Raw genomic sequence first — 16,173 nt, 5'->3', positions numbered from 1 at the left:
CATTTTTTCATAAGTCAACATAAACATATATTCATATCAATATGTACTAAGTTCAGCATGCCTGTTTGACGGATGTACTCAGTTATGAGTCTATTTTTTTTTCCTGTTTGGATACACCAGTTTGCACTGTAAAGACTAATTACTAGTAAGGAGAACTAATTCTTCTTATACAATTAATTATGAAATGCATTTTATCCATTACACAATTATTAGTTTTTATTTTACACAATGTCATACGGCCAATTTTATTCTTCATCAATACTATAAAAAAACAACACTAGAGCCTTATCTATTCCCAAAATCAAAGGGGAATTATTGGTATAGAAGAAAAAAACTAAATTGTAAACTGTAAATTGTAAATTGAAACTGTATAAACCAGGTCGTGAAACATATTGGTAAACTTCAAGGCGTGTATAATAATAGAAAATTAAAAGGGGGGACTGAAAGTATTCTTAACATATGCAATAAGCATGAAACAGTGCTTTAGTTTTTTGTGTTACATCTTGTTTTCCTCATCGTCAGTTTATATATGTAATCTATTTTATTCAATTTATTACAATGTACATGTAGATTGTCTCTGTGTTCTGTTTTTAACTGGCCCTGTACTAGGATTTTGACATATTTGAAATGTCTCACTGTTGACGCTTCAGTATTTTTTGTAGATACATATTAAATAAAGAATTGACATTGATCAGTGGTACATCAATTACTTAACTTAATGTTGAAATCATTAATATTATGACCATTTTACTCATTTATGAGATAAAAGATGAATTGATCTCATAACTTAGCTTCAAGATCAGTGATACTTTGATGACAAAACTTATTTTTGAGATCAGTGATACTTTTAGTCATGTAACTTAAGTTTTGAGATCAGTAATACTTTGGTCATATAACTTACTTTTGAGATCAGTGATACTTTCGTCACTTAACTTACTTTTGAGATCAGTGATACTTTATGTCACATAACTCAGTTTTGGGATCAGTGGTACTTTGATTAAATTACTCACTTTTGAGATCAGTGATACTTTTGTGCTGTGGTTTCTTCTGGAGAGATTTCAGGTCAGTGAACTCTGACATTTGATTAACTAAAATATTCACAAAATAAACTGAGTATATGCCTAAAGAGATAAACTAATACATGAGAATAAATACAGATGTTAATTTCCCCAAATTCAATTCTTTTGGGTCATTGCTTCAACTGTAGAAGACAATGAATATTCACTGTGCAATACCAATCTAAGTACACAACATTTTATTTCAAAAATTGGTTTGTCAATATTACCTTAATTGGGATATTTTTGTGTCGTTTATTTTAACAATGTTCTTACAAAATGTGCATATTTAAATTTGGTGTGTTTAATTTTGACCTTTCCATCAGAGTAAAAACAATCCATCTAATTCTAGTTCTACCAGTTACAGATAAATTGCTCCAGTTTTTCTAGATAAAATAATAAAAAAAAAGATAAAAAATTAAACAATAGGCTCCCAGGAGCCTGAATTGCTAACCTTCTTGAATTTTGCCTTTCAAAGGCAATAAATTAAACAAGATGTTGTCCAACAATTTTGACTGAAGAAGTCTTTGGTAGTGCTATCACAAGATCTTTTCAACAATTGAAAGTTTTCAAGATATTGACTGAAAACTTTAAAAAAAAGTCATTTTTCCCCTTTCAAGGTCAATAACTCTTACAAGGAGTCTGAAGACTCTTGTAGTCCTAATAATATGGATTATTTCAGCTGCTGAAAGAATTTGGATAAACCTAACAGTTTAGGAGATATATGTGAAAAACTACTGTCTGACCCATATGTTCTATTTTTAGTAATGGTGGCCATGTTTTTTGACGAATCAAAAATCCCCATGTCAGTTCTATGCAGTATACCCCAAGGAACATTCATACCAAGTTTGGTTTCAATTGGTCAAGTCATGTCAGAGGAAAAGATTTTGAAAAGAAATAACATTAAAAATAGCAAAAATCGTTGAAAAGGGGCAATAACTCAAACATGGCTTAACGGATTAAAACCAAAATTTGACCAGAGATAGATCTCATCATGCTAAACACTTTAACCCACATCACAATTCAGCTAAACCTAACAGTTTAGGAGATATATGCAAAAAACTACTGTCTGACCCCTGTGTTCTATTTTTAGTAACAGCGGCCATGTTTTTTGACGAATCAAAAATCCCCACATCAGTTCTTTGCAGGATACCCCAAGGAACATTCACACCAAGTTTGGTACTAATTAGTCAAGTAGTTTCAGAGGAGAAGAGTTTTGTATAATTGTTAATGATGACAAAGGACGACGACGACGACCGATGCCAAGTGATGGCAATAGCTCACATGGCCTTTGGCCAGGTGAGCTAAAAATTTAAAAAAAAAGTTAGATACATTTATAATATATTTTTATCAAGGTTAACAGTGGTTACTATAGGTAAACAAAACAACACATTGGTCAGTCAACAATGATAATGTACAGATATACATGTATATCATATATTTACCTTAAAATACCACTTTTTTATATATGCATTAGAAGTGTTTGGTTAAACCCTATATTGTCTGTCTTATGTCACATACCCTATATCACACCTCTTTACAGACCATAGTTTTACTAGAAGTATGGTTGAAATATATGATATAATGAACATCACATGTTAAAATCTGTATCACTTGCTGTACCACCCCTCGACCTATATCACCCGTGGGCCGGTGGCCCTTGGGATCATATAGGAGTTTTGGGTTCATACAGCATGCAATACAGATTTTGACATGTGATATTCAGTATATATTGGCAGTCTAAATATTTGCATACGTTATATTTTGGTGAGTTTAACTTTAAATTTACACGGGGCACCAAATAAACCAAAATATCCTAATAATCTATTTTCAACAAACATTTGAACATTCAATGTTCAAGTGATTTTTAAGACTTTCTAATAATCATAACTTTTATAGATTATCAGAACTGCATCTGAAATGGAACTTTCTTTGGATTTCTGTTTTTATGGTGTGATAGTTGTTCCATTCAATAATTTAATTTTCGATCATTTTCAACAGTTGTACATTACACATTTATGGTGATTGATAAATATGAATTGCTCTATGTTTCTCACGATCATGAAACTTACTATTTTCTTGACTTGAGATTGTCGGTAAAGGAGCTTTGCCTACCAGTCTTTTATTCTGCATATTTCTCTGTATATTTAGTCTGTTAGTTCTGGCCACGACTGAACCCCCACTGCCAGGAATCTGTAACATACAATAAATCTCAGGATACCACACATGTAAGAATATTGTAACCCTTCATACTTAAGCTAACAAGCTAACAAGCTAGCAAGCTAGCAAGAAAAAAAAAAGAAAAATGATTATGGAAGGAGCATCAGTGACATCCTACATATGTCGAATGTAAGACCAGAATTATGATGAACAGCTAAAAAATATTCTGACAGAAGTAGACGATTGCACAAGTGCTGAGGGGCTGTTTTGTCTAAAATATGACATTGAGCTCCATCCATCATAGGCATAGCAAAAAATCATATTAAAATATATTATCAAGTAAAGTTCTCATTATACTAGAATATATCTTTGAGGGAGTTTTAGTAATAAAAATAAATAGTCGCGAAATTAGATTGACATCCTAACTCACAATAAGTATTTGTGAAAATAAATGGCAATACTTATTAATATCCATCAAAATAATATTTCACATCCATAAAAATCCTTACATCTGCTTCATTAGGTTCAGGTATATCAACCTCATCCTCCTCCTCTTCCAAACCTCCATGTTCTGATACAGATATCTGTGTACCAATATGATCCTCTATCAGGTCAGGCTGGATATTACATGTAACATTGACCTCTGGACTGTTCTGTGGTGACATCTGTTGGGTCACTGCACTGCCAACATTATCCTTAAAAAAAAACAAAAAACAAAAATCAATGTTTACCATGGAATTTGCTACACAACTTTTGCTCCGACTTAAATCTTTATGGTAATGTACATAGCAGATAAAAAAGATGTACATGCATTAGATGGTACATGTAGTAACTTTAAGCTAAAGCTAAAATACTGTGAGCAAGTCCACTAAGCGAATATACCAACTTCATTAAATTGGATTATCCCCCTTTGTACTCCAACAATCATTATAGGGTGCCTTACCTTCTCATAAAATTTCATCAATTCCTTAAATTGAGCTGTTTTTGAGTTGAGTTTTAAGATTACTAAAGTTGTACCATCTGCCTTTGGAGTCATACTCATTAATGCACATCAACATATGATGCAATAACTTCCTAAAACAATTCTTCAAAAGCCCTTAAGCAGTTTAGGAGGATTGTGGGCAGACACACAGATGGGCAGACAGGGTACAGAGCACTTACCTGTGATCTCCTCCTTTCACCAGCAGCTTGAAGTGGTGTCACAGTGAGACATTCTTCCATTTTCTTGTTTCCTTCTTCTTTTTCTTGGTCCTAAAAATATTCAGTCATTCATATTTTCATTTTTTTTAAATATAAAAGTTCAGTAATTTTGCTAAGTTACTAGCCAGGTGAATTTTTAGAAACAATGAAGCACCAATCTGTTTACAATAAATCAATAAAAGTATAGCTATTTTAAGAAAACTTTCAAGGCTATGGAATAATCTAAATAAAGAAGTCCTACTCAGTGAAACATATAGCTCCAAATGGATACATTTTCCTGAGCTAATTTAAAGGAATGATGTATTACTGAATTATATATTTGAATTAAGACATATCTAAAAATACCTGATCACATTCCTCTTTCATTTCCTTTTTACAAGAACCATCTCCTTTATGTTTTTTATTAGCATAGAAATCAGGACCATGCACAGTTTTAACATGTTTCCGTAGAGAGCTTGGGTCAGTATAACGTTTAGTACATCCAGCAGCTTTACATACATATGGTTTCTGTAGTAAAATAGAGAATCATAAAAATATTGGTAAAAGAACTGGAATTTTTCATGCAGATTTCTTGGTTAACATTTCTATCTGGGTGTAAGTTTCCAATTACAACTCTTTAATACCATCTTTAACAAATTCAAACAAGGAATTTTTTACTGTAAAGGCAGAGGTATAAAAATCAAAAGATGAGCAACTAGTAGCCATTTGTCCCTTGGCCAGCAAAAAAAAAAGTACAAAAGTCCAAGAAATCCTGTAAAATTTGATGAATCAAAAGGTGACGCAATATGATCAACTACAAATGGTGACAAACAAAGTCCATCAAGCTGTTTCAGAGAAGTTGTATCTACAAGTGTGATCAGACAGATGGACAGATAAATATTTCTACGTCTCCTTCTGTGTAGCGGCAGGGGACAAAAATACTGTTTCATAACAACATTGTGAATGACTTACTAGTTCAACACTGTGAATGACTTACTAGTTCAACAGTGTGAATGACTTACTAGCTCAACACTGTGAATGACTTACTAGTTCAACACTGTGAATGACTTGCTAGTTAAATAGAGTGAATGACTTACTAGTTCATCCGTGTGAATAACTTACTAGTTAAATAGAGTGAATGACTTACTAGTTAAATAGAGTGAATGACTTACTAGTTCAACACTGTGAATGACTTACTAGTTAAATAGAGTGAATGACTTACTAGTTCATCCGTGTGAATGACTTACTAGTTCAACAGTGTGAATGACTTACTAGTTCATCAGTGTGAATGACTTACTAGTTAAACACTGTGAATGACTTACTAGTTAAATAGAGTGAATGACTTACTAGTTAAATAGAGTGAATGACTTACTAGTTCAACAGTGTGAATGACTTACTAGTTCAACAGTGTGAATGACTTACTAGTTCAACACTGTGAATGACTTACTAGTTAAATAGAGTGAATGGCTTACTAGTTCAACAGTGTGAATGACTTACTAGTTCATCAGTGTGAATGACTTACTAGTTCATCAGTGTGAATGATTTACTAGTTCAACAGTGTGAATAACTTACTAGTTCAACAGTGTGAATGACTTACTAGTTAAATAGAGTGAATGACTTACTAGTTCAACAGTGTGAATGACTTACTAGTTCAACACTGTGAATGACTTACTAGTTCATCAGTGTGAATGACTTACTAGTTCAACACTGTGAATGACTTACTAGTTAAATAGAGTGAATGACTTACTAGTTCAACAGTGTGAATGACTTACTAGTTCAACAGTGTGAATGACTTACTAGTTCAACACTGTGAATGACTTACTAGTTCAACCCTGTGAATGACTTACTAGTTCAACAGTGTGAATGACTCAATAGTTAAACATTGTGAATGACTTACTAGTTCAACACTGTGAATGGCTAACTAGTTAAACACTACTACTTTCAATCAAAATGTGTAAGAGTTGTACAGCTTTGGCAATGTATTAATTATTGAAAATTCCTACAATCCTACAACCATATTTTACATCTCTGACAGCTTTGCTTGAATATAAACAAATACTTACAGCATTAGAATGAGTCCTGTTTTGATGTTTAGCCCTATCAGAAGCATTACTGAAGGCCTTAGTACAACCAGGAAATTCACACATGTAGGGTTTCTCCCCAGTATGAGATCTGAGATGGGTTTTTAAATTCTCCAATCTAGAGTATGCCTTAGAACATCCTTCAAACTGAAAAAAGAAATAATTTAATTTTGATTGACTGACTTTGGTACTGACTACAGGGCAGATATCAATGATTTTAAGGATGAGAATATTAGGTTAAGATTATAGATTTTAAATTTTTTAAGACAGAAGACAGGATTCTCCAAAGCATGTTCAATCATTGTTTATTTCAAACTTTCCTATTCCTTCACTCTAAAAAATAAAACAACCTAACTTTGTGTTAAATTTGTAAATCTTTCATCATAAATAGAAATATAATGTCCTGTTAACTTACAGTACACTTGTGAGGTTTTTCTCCCGTATGACGTCTCATGTGAACCACTAACATATACTGAGCTTTAAATGGCTTCTCTTCCCTGTTACACTCCTTCCATCGACACACAAATGATTTCTTATTGGCCTGTATATGGTCAATGTTGATGTGCTACAAAGTTATAAATAATTTCAAAAATTAGAATTATAATTAGATCTTTAATTAGCTGTATTCTCATGTTTTCACTCAAGTTGTATTATTAAGATTTTGCTAATTTCAATGAAATAGCAAATTTATTTCTTGTTTTATTTTCTATCTATAAACATAATATGATAATACAAAAAGTTAGAAACTGGAATACCATGTTCTAAAACAAATATGATTGAATCAAGAAGGACATACCTTAACAAGATCATCCTGACAATCAAACTCCTTAGTACATCCTTCCCAGTGGCAGTTTGTCTCAATAAAGTCTGGTTCCCCCTCCTGAGGTATATGGTCTGGTTTCTTGTCAACTTTGTCATCATCATCACAATCATCAAATCCTAAAATATTTTATATATATCTTACAAAACATCTTTTTTTTTTTTTTTAAAGGAATTCAATGGTCAGCAGTGCAATTTATACAAAAAAACTTCTTTAAAATCCAGTTATCTCCCCTTTGATCCTGACTGGAACTAGTTCAAAATGCTGACATTAGTTGGTAATTAATTGCAGAGATTAACTTGGCATTCACATCATCAATCTTACCCTTAATTAGAAGCTGTGAATTTAAGCATTAAGAGGATTTTATGAAGACACAGGCAGTGGGTTGCACATGCCAAATTTGATTTTAACAAAATATCATACATTACAGTTCACTCATGTTTTTCTAAGAAATGAATATTAGTCTGTAATTTACTGCAATGGTAAATAAATCACATAAAAAAACACACTAGAAACTCTAAAATAAATTGTCAGATAAATTTTACTCCACATCCATATCATAGGATACATTGACAGTCACTTAAAATAGTCAGAACAATTATCTAATTTTGGCCCATGGATGCATTGGCCTCTTCTAAAAGGTAATCTTATACAGATAAATCATTGCAGTATCTTGACTTCTCATTAAACAAGCAATCAGAACTATGAAAGCCTATAAAATCAGCATATCAAATTATAATATCCATTAGGAACTCTTACTAGAGTCATTTTCTTTCTTGACCTTCGATTTCTTGACCTCCAGAGTTTGATCAACAGTACTACTAACAACACTGCTCCCTGCTTCCTTCGTTGTTGTGGAAATTTGTGGCTGTAATACAAAAATAATTGTTTGTTATCAAGTTATCTCCCCCTTGACCAATGATTTGAACAGTTTCTTGATCTAGATTGATTCAAAGCGGGTCAGGGAGCTGCCCTCCTCTATGCTAAAAAAGTTTGGTTAGTTATTTAGAAAATAACAGGAAATCACAGGAGTGGGCCTACCTTACACCAGGGTTCAACACCAACAGTAGTCAGGTAGTCCTGTGCCTTCTAATTTGAGAGAGGACTACCTTGAAATTTTAATTGGTAGTCCTTGGGGCTACCTAAATTAGCTCTTAAAATTTTATAAGTTCTTAGTACAGGACCTCAAAATAATTTTGAGGACTATGTTACTTATCTATCAGAAAGTCCTGTGGGCTACCTAACAAGAAAAAGTTAACATCAAACCCTGTACACCAGTCAGAACCCTCTCCCCTTTTGAAATATCTGAATCTGCCAATGATAATTCAGGATGACGCATTATTTCAACAAAAGTTCAATAACAAGAATTGATATTTAATGTAGACTAGATCCCCCAATCCACTAGCAAATCTTATCAAAGCAGTAGTTGAAATTTTAAGCTGTTAGAGAAATGACAAAAATGCCACCACTCAGAATCTGTAAAGTAACTTACAGAAGGTTCTGGTTTAGGTGGCATCTGGTGCATCATGTGTTGTGAGGTAGCTGGCATCATAGGGGGTCCAGATGGGGGTAATTTACTACTGTGCCCCATCATAGGAGGGATCATGGGGTAGATGAATGGAGATCCAGGTATACTGCCACCTTGAGGCTGTCGTATGTAAGGATTGTGTGGGTGCTGTTGATGAGCAGGACTAGCAGTACCAAGAGAAGCTGAAACAAAATTAAATTAATTAAATTAAATATTTCAGTTGAACAAGTATGTGTACACATATCAAGATGGCTGATAAGACTATATTTATTATGGATCCCTCATCATTTTGTTCAACTAGACAATACTTTACATAAAGTTATTCTTTTCCAAACCAGATGTAAGCCCTGTTAGCTACATAATTCATCTTTTCTTGCACATTTGTTCATCAAATTTATCAACAAATTCTTCTTATTTTTTAAAAATTGTAGTCTGTTTTAGAAGACAGATGCTAGTCACAGAAACAAAGCATCACTAGCAGTATTGGAGATACCAAAGTATCTCAATTTATATTAATACAGCCATGCTTTAAAAAATTCTATATTTAACAAATTTAAGTAGCTACTTTCCTTAACCTTGATTCAACAATCCCACAGTTGCTGACTTATTATTGTTTCAAGGTAAAAGATGTAAAGGAATAACAATTCAATTTATGACTTCTCCATTATCATGTAAGGTCTGCCCTTTTAAAATTGTCAACATAAAGTACATTGCTGTTGAATAATTCATCCATGACAAGGAAGAATATAATCAATGTATTAAGTAAGTTGGTAATATCTCACTATATATATATAAACATATACACTCTATGACTCATAAGAAACACAACCATGGAAAAAAGATAAAAATACTCTAAAAACATTTTTTGAATACGATTTCCACATTTCTTCACCTAAACTAACTTAGGAATGTAAGAAACTGTCAGCATGATTTTGATAAATGATTAATTTACACTTGGAAATATGTAAATTACATAAACAGTAATCTGTGTAAAAACTACCAGACTCTGCTTTACAGAAAACTGATACGAAACAGCTGATAAGTCTATCACTGTACGGGCATATACTAATATAAGGATAGAATGGATTGGATTGTTTTAGGGATTTGAAATAACTCTTTGTTAAAGTTCTATTAAGTTTTCAATAAGACTACATGCCCATTGAAATATCAGCAACTTATACAGAAATGTTTGGAATTCTTTAAAGTATTTTTCAGTTAGAAAGGTGGGCTACACTAAAACAGGTAAATGTTACATAAATCTATATCACCATTATTTCTGTTGTTTGCCATTTATATTGCATATCAACAATATATAAGAGAGTTCAAAACTTCATTCTATGAGGTCATATTTCTTTAATGTGCAAGAACAATTACACAAAGTATTCCAATTTGCTTCATTGTCCATGGTTTACAATATGCCACTAAATATTTTTTTTCTAATTGCCAGCTGATAATACCATCATCTTGGGAAGTTGTATTTTCTTGGCATCACAACCATCAAAAACCAATTAGATCTTTGAACTAAATGATAGCTTCAGTTATCTAACTCTTAACACAGTATGAAAATAGAATCACAAAACCAGAAATAATGGCACTGGTACTTGAAATGGAATTCTTAACATGACTGCAAATGCATTAATAAAAATGCACCCAAGTAAACTGCAATTAGTTTGAATACGAATGGATGCTGAGTAAAGTAAATGTCAGTGAAACTCCTCATAAACACTTATTCGTCAAATCTAAAGAAACATGATTATCGAGTATATAATATGAAAAGGTTTAGATTTTGGAAAGATTACTACCATCAACCATTTTAATCAAATTAAGCAATGACTGTTTTCGTAAGTGACTTATTACAAAAAAAGCTACAAAAAAGCTATATAAAAATACTACTTGTTAACTTAAGGAATTATACATGATCCATAGAATAATAAGAGTGGAGTTAAATAGCTACCATTTATTTGTTTGGATACATGTAAACATTTCCTGACACACAGTACTAAATTGCCTGTTGTTGTTGGTTATTCATGTGGGCAAAAATGTTATTTTAAGTAGCCTTTGTAAACACATGAAGAAAAAAATGTTGACAAAACTGCTAGTGTTAGAAAAAACAAAAAACAAAAAGACCCACCTCCAAATTTTTAACTTTAGTTTGATATAAACACAAGTAAATACACTTCTTTTACAAGACAACATATACACATTATAGTATTATTATGAATCTATACATGTATGGCTAAATTTATCATTTATATTTCATATTATCATACAGATTATGTGAGATATAATTTTTAAGTATCATTTAACTTTTGGTTTAAAAATAAAAGATTAAGAATTCCTTAAAAAATTGTAAAAATGACCAAATTTGGTTCAAGGCTAAAAATGTACTACTGCATAAAGAAATATAGTCGGGGAAGCTTGGTCCGTCAGGTAAATATCAAAGTAAAATACAAGTGATTGACACATCTGATAATAAATTAGGTCGTTAATCATCAAAAGTGTCATTATATGTCTCTGTTCATACCTGTATCTACCATGGGGGATTTTATAACAAATATAAAACATGGACTTTAATCAGGTACTTCATTATGTAGCAGTCAATATAATCATTATGCACTTACATAGAAGTTGCAGTGCTTGCATATTTTTTCACTGACCTTTTCCATAAGACATAATCACCATTTTCAAATTCATTGAGCAGATGTAAGTATGAAGAAAAAATATTCCTTGTTGAAATGGAGGGAAATTTTGATGATCTTCTATTCTAATCAATTATCATGAAATATATTCCATGAAAAAATGACCAAAGTTTGTATCTTTGTAGCACACATTCCATAACTCCAAAGGGAGATAACCAGAGCAAACCTGAGAAATCTAAGGCCAATTACTGTGTGCCCTTCCATTGCACTATCACAAGTGACATGAACAGAAATAGAAACAGATTTCAAAATGATTCATGGACTGACATACTCTTAAAAGGCCTATTACGAAACTGTGAAGTACAAGTGACTTTACCACAATGATACTACTGTGTGTTCTATAAGGCTGGTTAAAGAGATGACTTCAGGGTTTGTTTTACATCAGAGAATTGCTTTCATCATTGAAGCAGACACAAAGTACTATTATTGTACTGGGGTCAATATACTTTCTTTTTTTCTTTCTGTTCACTTTACAACTCACTAAATATCAATTACTTATTTTAACATTGATCACAATTTGATCATTTTGATTTTACTGTGTATGTTTCTTTGTGCTGAACTGATTCAAGAATGACAGAAAATCTTCAACATTATTTCTATAGTTAGACCTACACAAAATTGTTATCATGTTTTACTTTCTAAAATAAAAAAACAAGACACATCAAATTACTGGTTGTAGTACCATACATATTGCATAAAAGTATTTTTATTAGTCAAGATTTGGAAATTTTGGGGTAGCCGTGTAATAGCAGTAAATCCTTACTGTTCTTTTAATAAAAAAAATTAATATGACTACATTCAGAACATTAGAATTTTAAAAATTGGGTATCTAATGGAGCACTAAATGATACTCCGCCATGTTGCAAAACAAAATTTAAAACAGCCATAACTTTTTGTGTAAATAATCTGATCAAACTTAAATTTGGACTTGACCTGTTTTTTTTATTGTACTCAATAACTAAACTAAGTTTGAAAAAAGATCCTCCAATATTTTCTAAAGTTATCATCTAAGAAACTATCAGGGCACAGAGAGATATGCAACATTTTAGAGGGTATCACATATTAATATCTAGGCACTTTGTGTGGTGGGGTATAAAAACTAGTCCACATATAATTACCTGCAGAGAGATGGCCATAAGATCCACTGGCACTTGAACTTCTAGAATTATTCTGGTGCATATAGGGTGTGAAATGTAAGGAGCCTTCAGAACTTCTTGTCAAGCTCTGAATGTCAAGGTAATCTGAGATAGGGGAGTGAGATAATGCCCTCTTCCTGCTGTTTTTACCAATACCAGTTATACTTGGTCTAGGGCTGGTCAGTCGAGAACCTGAAGGTTGAGAAAATAAGATTATAGGTAATAAATAATAAAGGATTCACTAATCAATTCATCGCTTTTATCCATATAAAAATTATATGGAATTTTTACCATGTGATATTATTTTGTAAGTGACAAATTATTCACCATTCTAAATAATATATCACTGTTTCTTCTGTAAAATGTGTTTTTGAAAAAAATGTTTATAGAGGTTTTGAAGTAAATGTGGTATTAGTTTTTTTTTAAAACTTACAGTGAAACTTCTCCGAACTGGACCCTCAGAAAACCGGTCTTCCCTTCAAACCGGCCGTTTTCAAAATTCCGGCCGATATACCTTAAAACCTATGTGTTTTGTCTTCAATAGACTGGCCACCCCCTAAAACCGTACATTGGCCGGTTGTTCACAGTTTTAGTTATATATTAAAAAAAAAAAAAAAAACAACCTCTCAATTACGGCCGCCCAGTTATTTTTCACCTGTAATAAATGTGTTAACAAAACTGTAAATGATTGTGTAATTACGTAATTAATAATTCATTCATTGATTGGTTTGCATTTCATCAGTGGACAGATGATAACTGAAGGGGACAGTAGTTTAATCAACAAATTTAATCCAGACATTACATTTTGTCACTGGTTGGCTGTTAATTGGTGTGTACACATGTCAGGCAACTGGGGTCATTTAATAGTACGATCTTTACGATCTTTTAACTGTCAATTAATGTGACCTGTACCCAAGCCAAAACAACATAGGGGTGAAATTATTAGACTTTGTTGATAGGTAATATACAAAAACAATACAAATAATTAATTACCATCAATAGCCCTTTGATCTTTAATACACATTCTTTGAAAACCTTGAACATAATTTTGTCGGCAGTACCGTTTGTAAAATCAAATCATTTACGAAAGATGCAAGCTTTGAAATGTAATAAAAGGCCAAAAGTGTTGAGTTGACAAGGTATAAGATTATAGAACACATTAATGGAAACAGCTCTTAAAATGCATTGCTATTTTTCACAAAACCAGCCACCCCTATAAACCGGATATTTTTTCTTGTCCCAGTGGTGGCCGGTTTGGAGATGTTTCACTGTATTTAGATTTTTTTCCCATTAAGCCACAACATTTAACGTATAACCATTTTGTTTCAAATGTATTTGACTTGGCTCGTTGAACTTACTGTGCCAGGTATGAAACTGACATGGCATAGTTATGTATTGTTTAGTATGAGAGTACTAGAAAGACCGGCAAGGATAAAAAACTGTTTCATTTGGAGATGTGCTCAGGAAGAATAGGTCATCACCTGGTATTTTGATGGGAAATAGACTGCTCATCTCTATGTGTATTTTTATTTTTGTCTTTCTTGCAGCTTGTTTTTGTCAGTTTATATGTTCTTGAACAAATTTTTGTCCGTAAATTAACCCCATTTTCATCAGCACATTGGTAGTTTCAACTTCTTTCTCTAATTACAAAACCAGCTAAGCCTACTTCAGTTTATGACAAACACTTTTTGGAATGATCATATAGCTTACAACTTCTAGATGAATATTTGATACTAACTTTCTACAGAACCAGGCAGTGTAATGCTACCACTACCTGGAGTAGGAGGGATATCTCCAAACATGCTCCGCCCACTTTGAGATGCATGACTAGGTGGATAGTCTCCATATAAGGAACCAGGGCCACTTGGATAACCTGAAAAAAGTCAGTTCTCAGTAAAATTCACCTAAAATCTAAAACATCAATCTTTGGCAAAATCATGCATTATTATAATTAAAGATTTCCTCAACAAACGACTTTAATATATAATTAAATTCTGAAAACCAGCATAGTCAATGTTTATTTGTGGTTACAATTGAATTCCACACGAAAATGGGTATAATTAGCATCATTATAACTTAACTGATACAGATAGTGTAACTATTACATAGATATCAGAATAAAAGAATGATTAAAAGCAGATATAAAAGAATTCATCATGTAAACAGAATGAAGCAGTCAATGTATCTTCAAATTATTTATAGTTATTAAACTTGAGTAACACTACAATATCCCAGTCTAAATAACTTGTTCACATATTAAACAGAATCAATCTTTCCTTTATAAGTAAGCAAATTTCCACTAGCCTGAATCAAATTTTACTAGACTTGGGCATAGGGCTAGTGGCTATAGACACAGATGGCTATTCTCTCATAGAAAAGCATCCATTTCTGCTACATATCCATATGTACAAATTAAAAAAAACATCTTACATCTTTAGTATATGTCTGATGTCTCTTCCCTTATTACAAACATTTGTTATTTTGTTGTGTGACTATTTTCAGTTTCTGGATCTCTTTTGTTAAACATTAAATATAAGATACCTTTTCTTTTTCGTTACCCTACCTCAATGGGAATTATCTACAACAATGCTCCTCTCTGAGGAGGAGGTCCATACAACAAAGTGCAACCTAATACAGTTAGCTAACAATCATATGATCAAGTAATGCTTTTTCACTCAGAAAAAATCACATTATGACTGTGAAAAATCCACACAACTACCATCCTTGATGAACTTCTGTGCAGTATTTGAATGAATGATGATAGCAATTTATGTTAGTGTAAAATTCCCAAAACAGCCTCAGCTATCAAAAGCAGTGTTAAGACCTTATCTCACCTTGGTATCCAAATGTTTGGGACAACCTCATGTATTCTAAGGATAAAAACATAAAAATACGTTTTACTTTCAAGACATGATCAAGGTTTCAAAGACAGTTTTTTATCTTCCAAAATTTTAATTTTGTTCAAATAAAAAAGAAAACCAAAACTTATGTACATTTATCACAAGATTTGTTTTGAAAGAGCAGGTGGGGTTGACCTTTAAATTTGTATAATATTTGTGTATGGCTAGCCCACTCTATGGTTGGTTGCTTTTATATTGTTGGTCTGTGTATCAGTATTGCTGATTAGTAATATAGAAATCTCTTGCCATCAACTAAAAGCAAAAATCAAAAGATTCTTTAGTAACTGATAATGTATGTTATCCTTATTTGATGAAATATCCTACGACCAGTTAACACAAGACTGACCAGGACTTATTGGACCAATATAACAGCAGTGATGACAGTACAGGTACATGTTCTTAACAACAAAGGATAGTACAGAGACAGAATTTAGGTATGAATACTGGTAAACCAAAAACCTATATTTCTAAAAGGCTGGGCTCATATTACTTTTAAAAGTAAGTACTGAAAAAAAAAAAAAATAATAATAATATGTGGTGTTTTAAGAATCAAAGTACTGGATGCTGTGACCAATAGGACTGGGAGTCTTCATGTAGACCATGTATCACTGTTAA

General features: G+C 32.2%; 1 protein-coding gene across 7 annotated transcripts in view; it reads right to left on the bottom strand.

Annotated features, from left to right (window-relative positions):
• The window catches only part of LOC148611052 (transcription activator GLI2.S-like), an 85,643-nt gene that overhangs the window by 6,368 nt on the left and 63,102 nt on the right, over positions 1-16,173 (bottom strand). For 6 of the 7 annotated variants that reach the window (XM_088591123.1, XM_088591122.1, XM_088591126.1 and 3 more), the window contains 13 exons: positions 15,493-15,528; positions 14,397-14,531; positions 12,641-12,850; positions 8,788-9,005; positions 8,055-8,163; positions 7,272-7,414; positions 6,891-7,040; positions 6,458-6,622; positions 4,761-4,922; positions 4,377-4,466; positions 3,725-3,910; positions 3,128-3,248; positions 1,011-1,088 (listed from right to left, as the gene is read on the bottom strand). In XM_088591123.1, coding sequence (XP_088447249.1) covers positions 1,011-1,088; positions 3,128-3,248; positions 3,725-3,910; positions 4,377-4,466; positions 4,761-4,922; positions 6,458-6,622; positions 6,891-7,040; positions 7,272-7,414; positions 8,055-8,163; positions 8,788-9,005; positions 12,641-12,850; positions 14,397-14,531; positions 15,493-15,528 — 1,803 coding nt within the window. The remainder of the gene's footprint in view (positions 1-1,010; positions 1,089-3,127; positions 3,249-3,724; positions 3,911-4,376; positions 4,467-4,760; positions 4,923-6,457; positions 6,623-6,890; positions 7,041-7,271; positions 7,415-8,054; positions 8,164-8,787; positions 9,006-12,640; positions 12,851-14,396; positions 14,532-15,492; positions 15,529-16,173) is intronic. The other variant, XM_088591128.1, reaches the window with a different exon arrangement.

The sequence above is a fragment of the Perna viridis genome, chromosome 7 (genome assembly GCF_037379345.1).
Source record: "Perna viridis isolate PV_CMFRI_1.1 ecotype Kerala chromosome 7, ASM3737934v1, whole genome shotgun sequence".
Classification (NCBI taxonomy): domain Eukaryota; kingdom Metazoa; phylum Mollusca; class Bivalvia; order Mytilida; family Mytilidae; genus Perna; species Perna viridis.
Note: the sequence above shows the minus strand (reverse complement) of the source record. Positions and strands in the feature narration are given on the sequence as shown.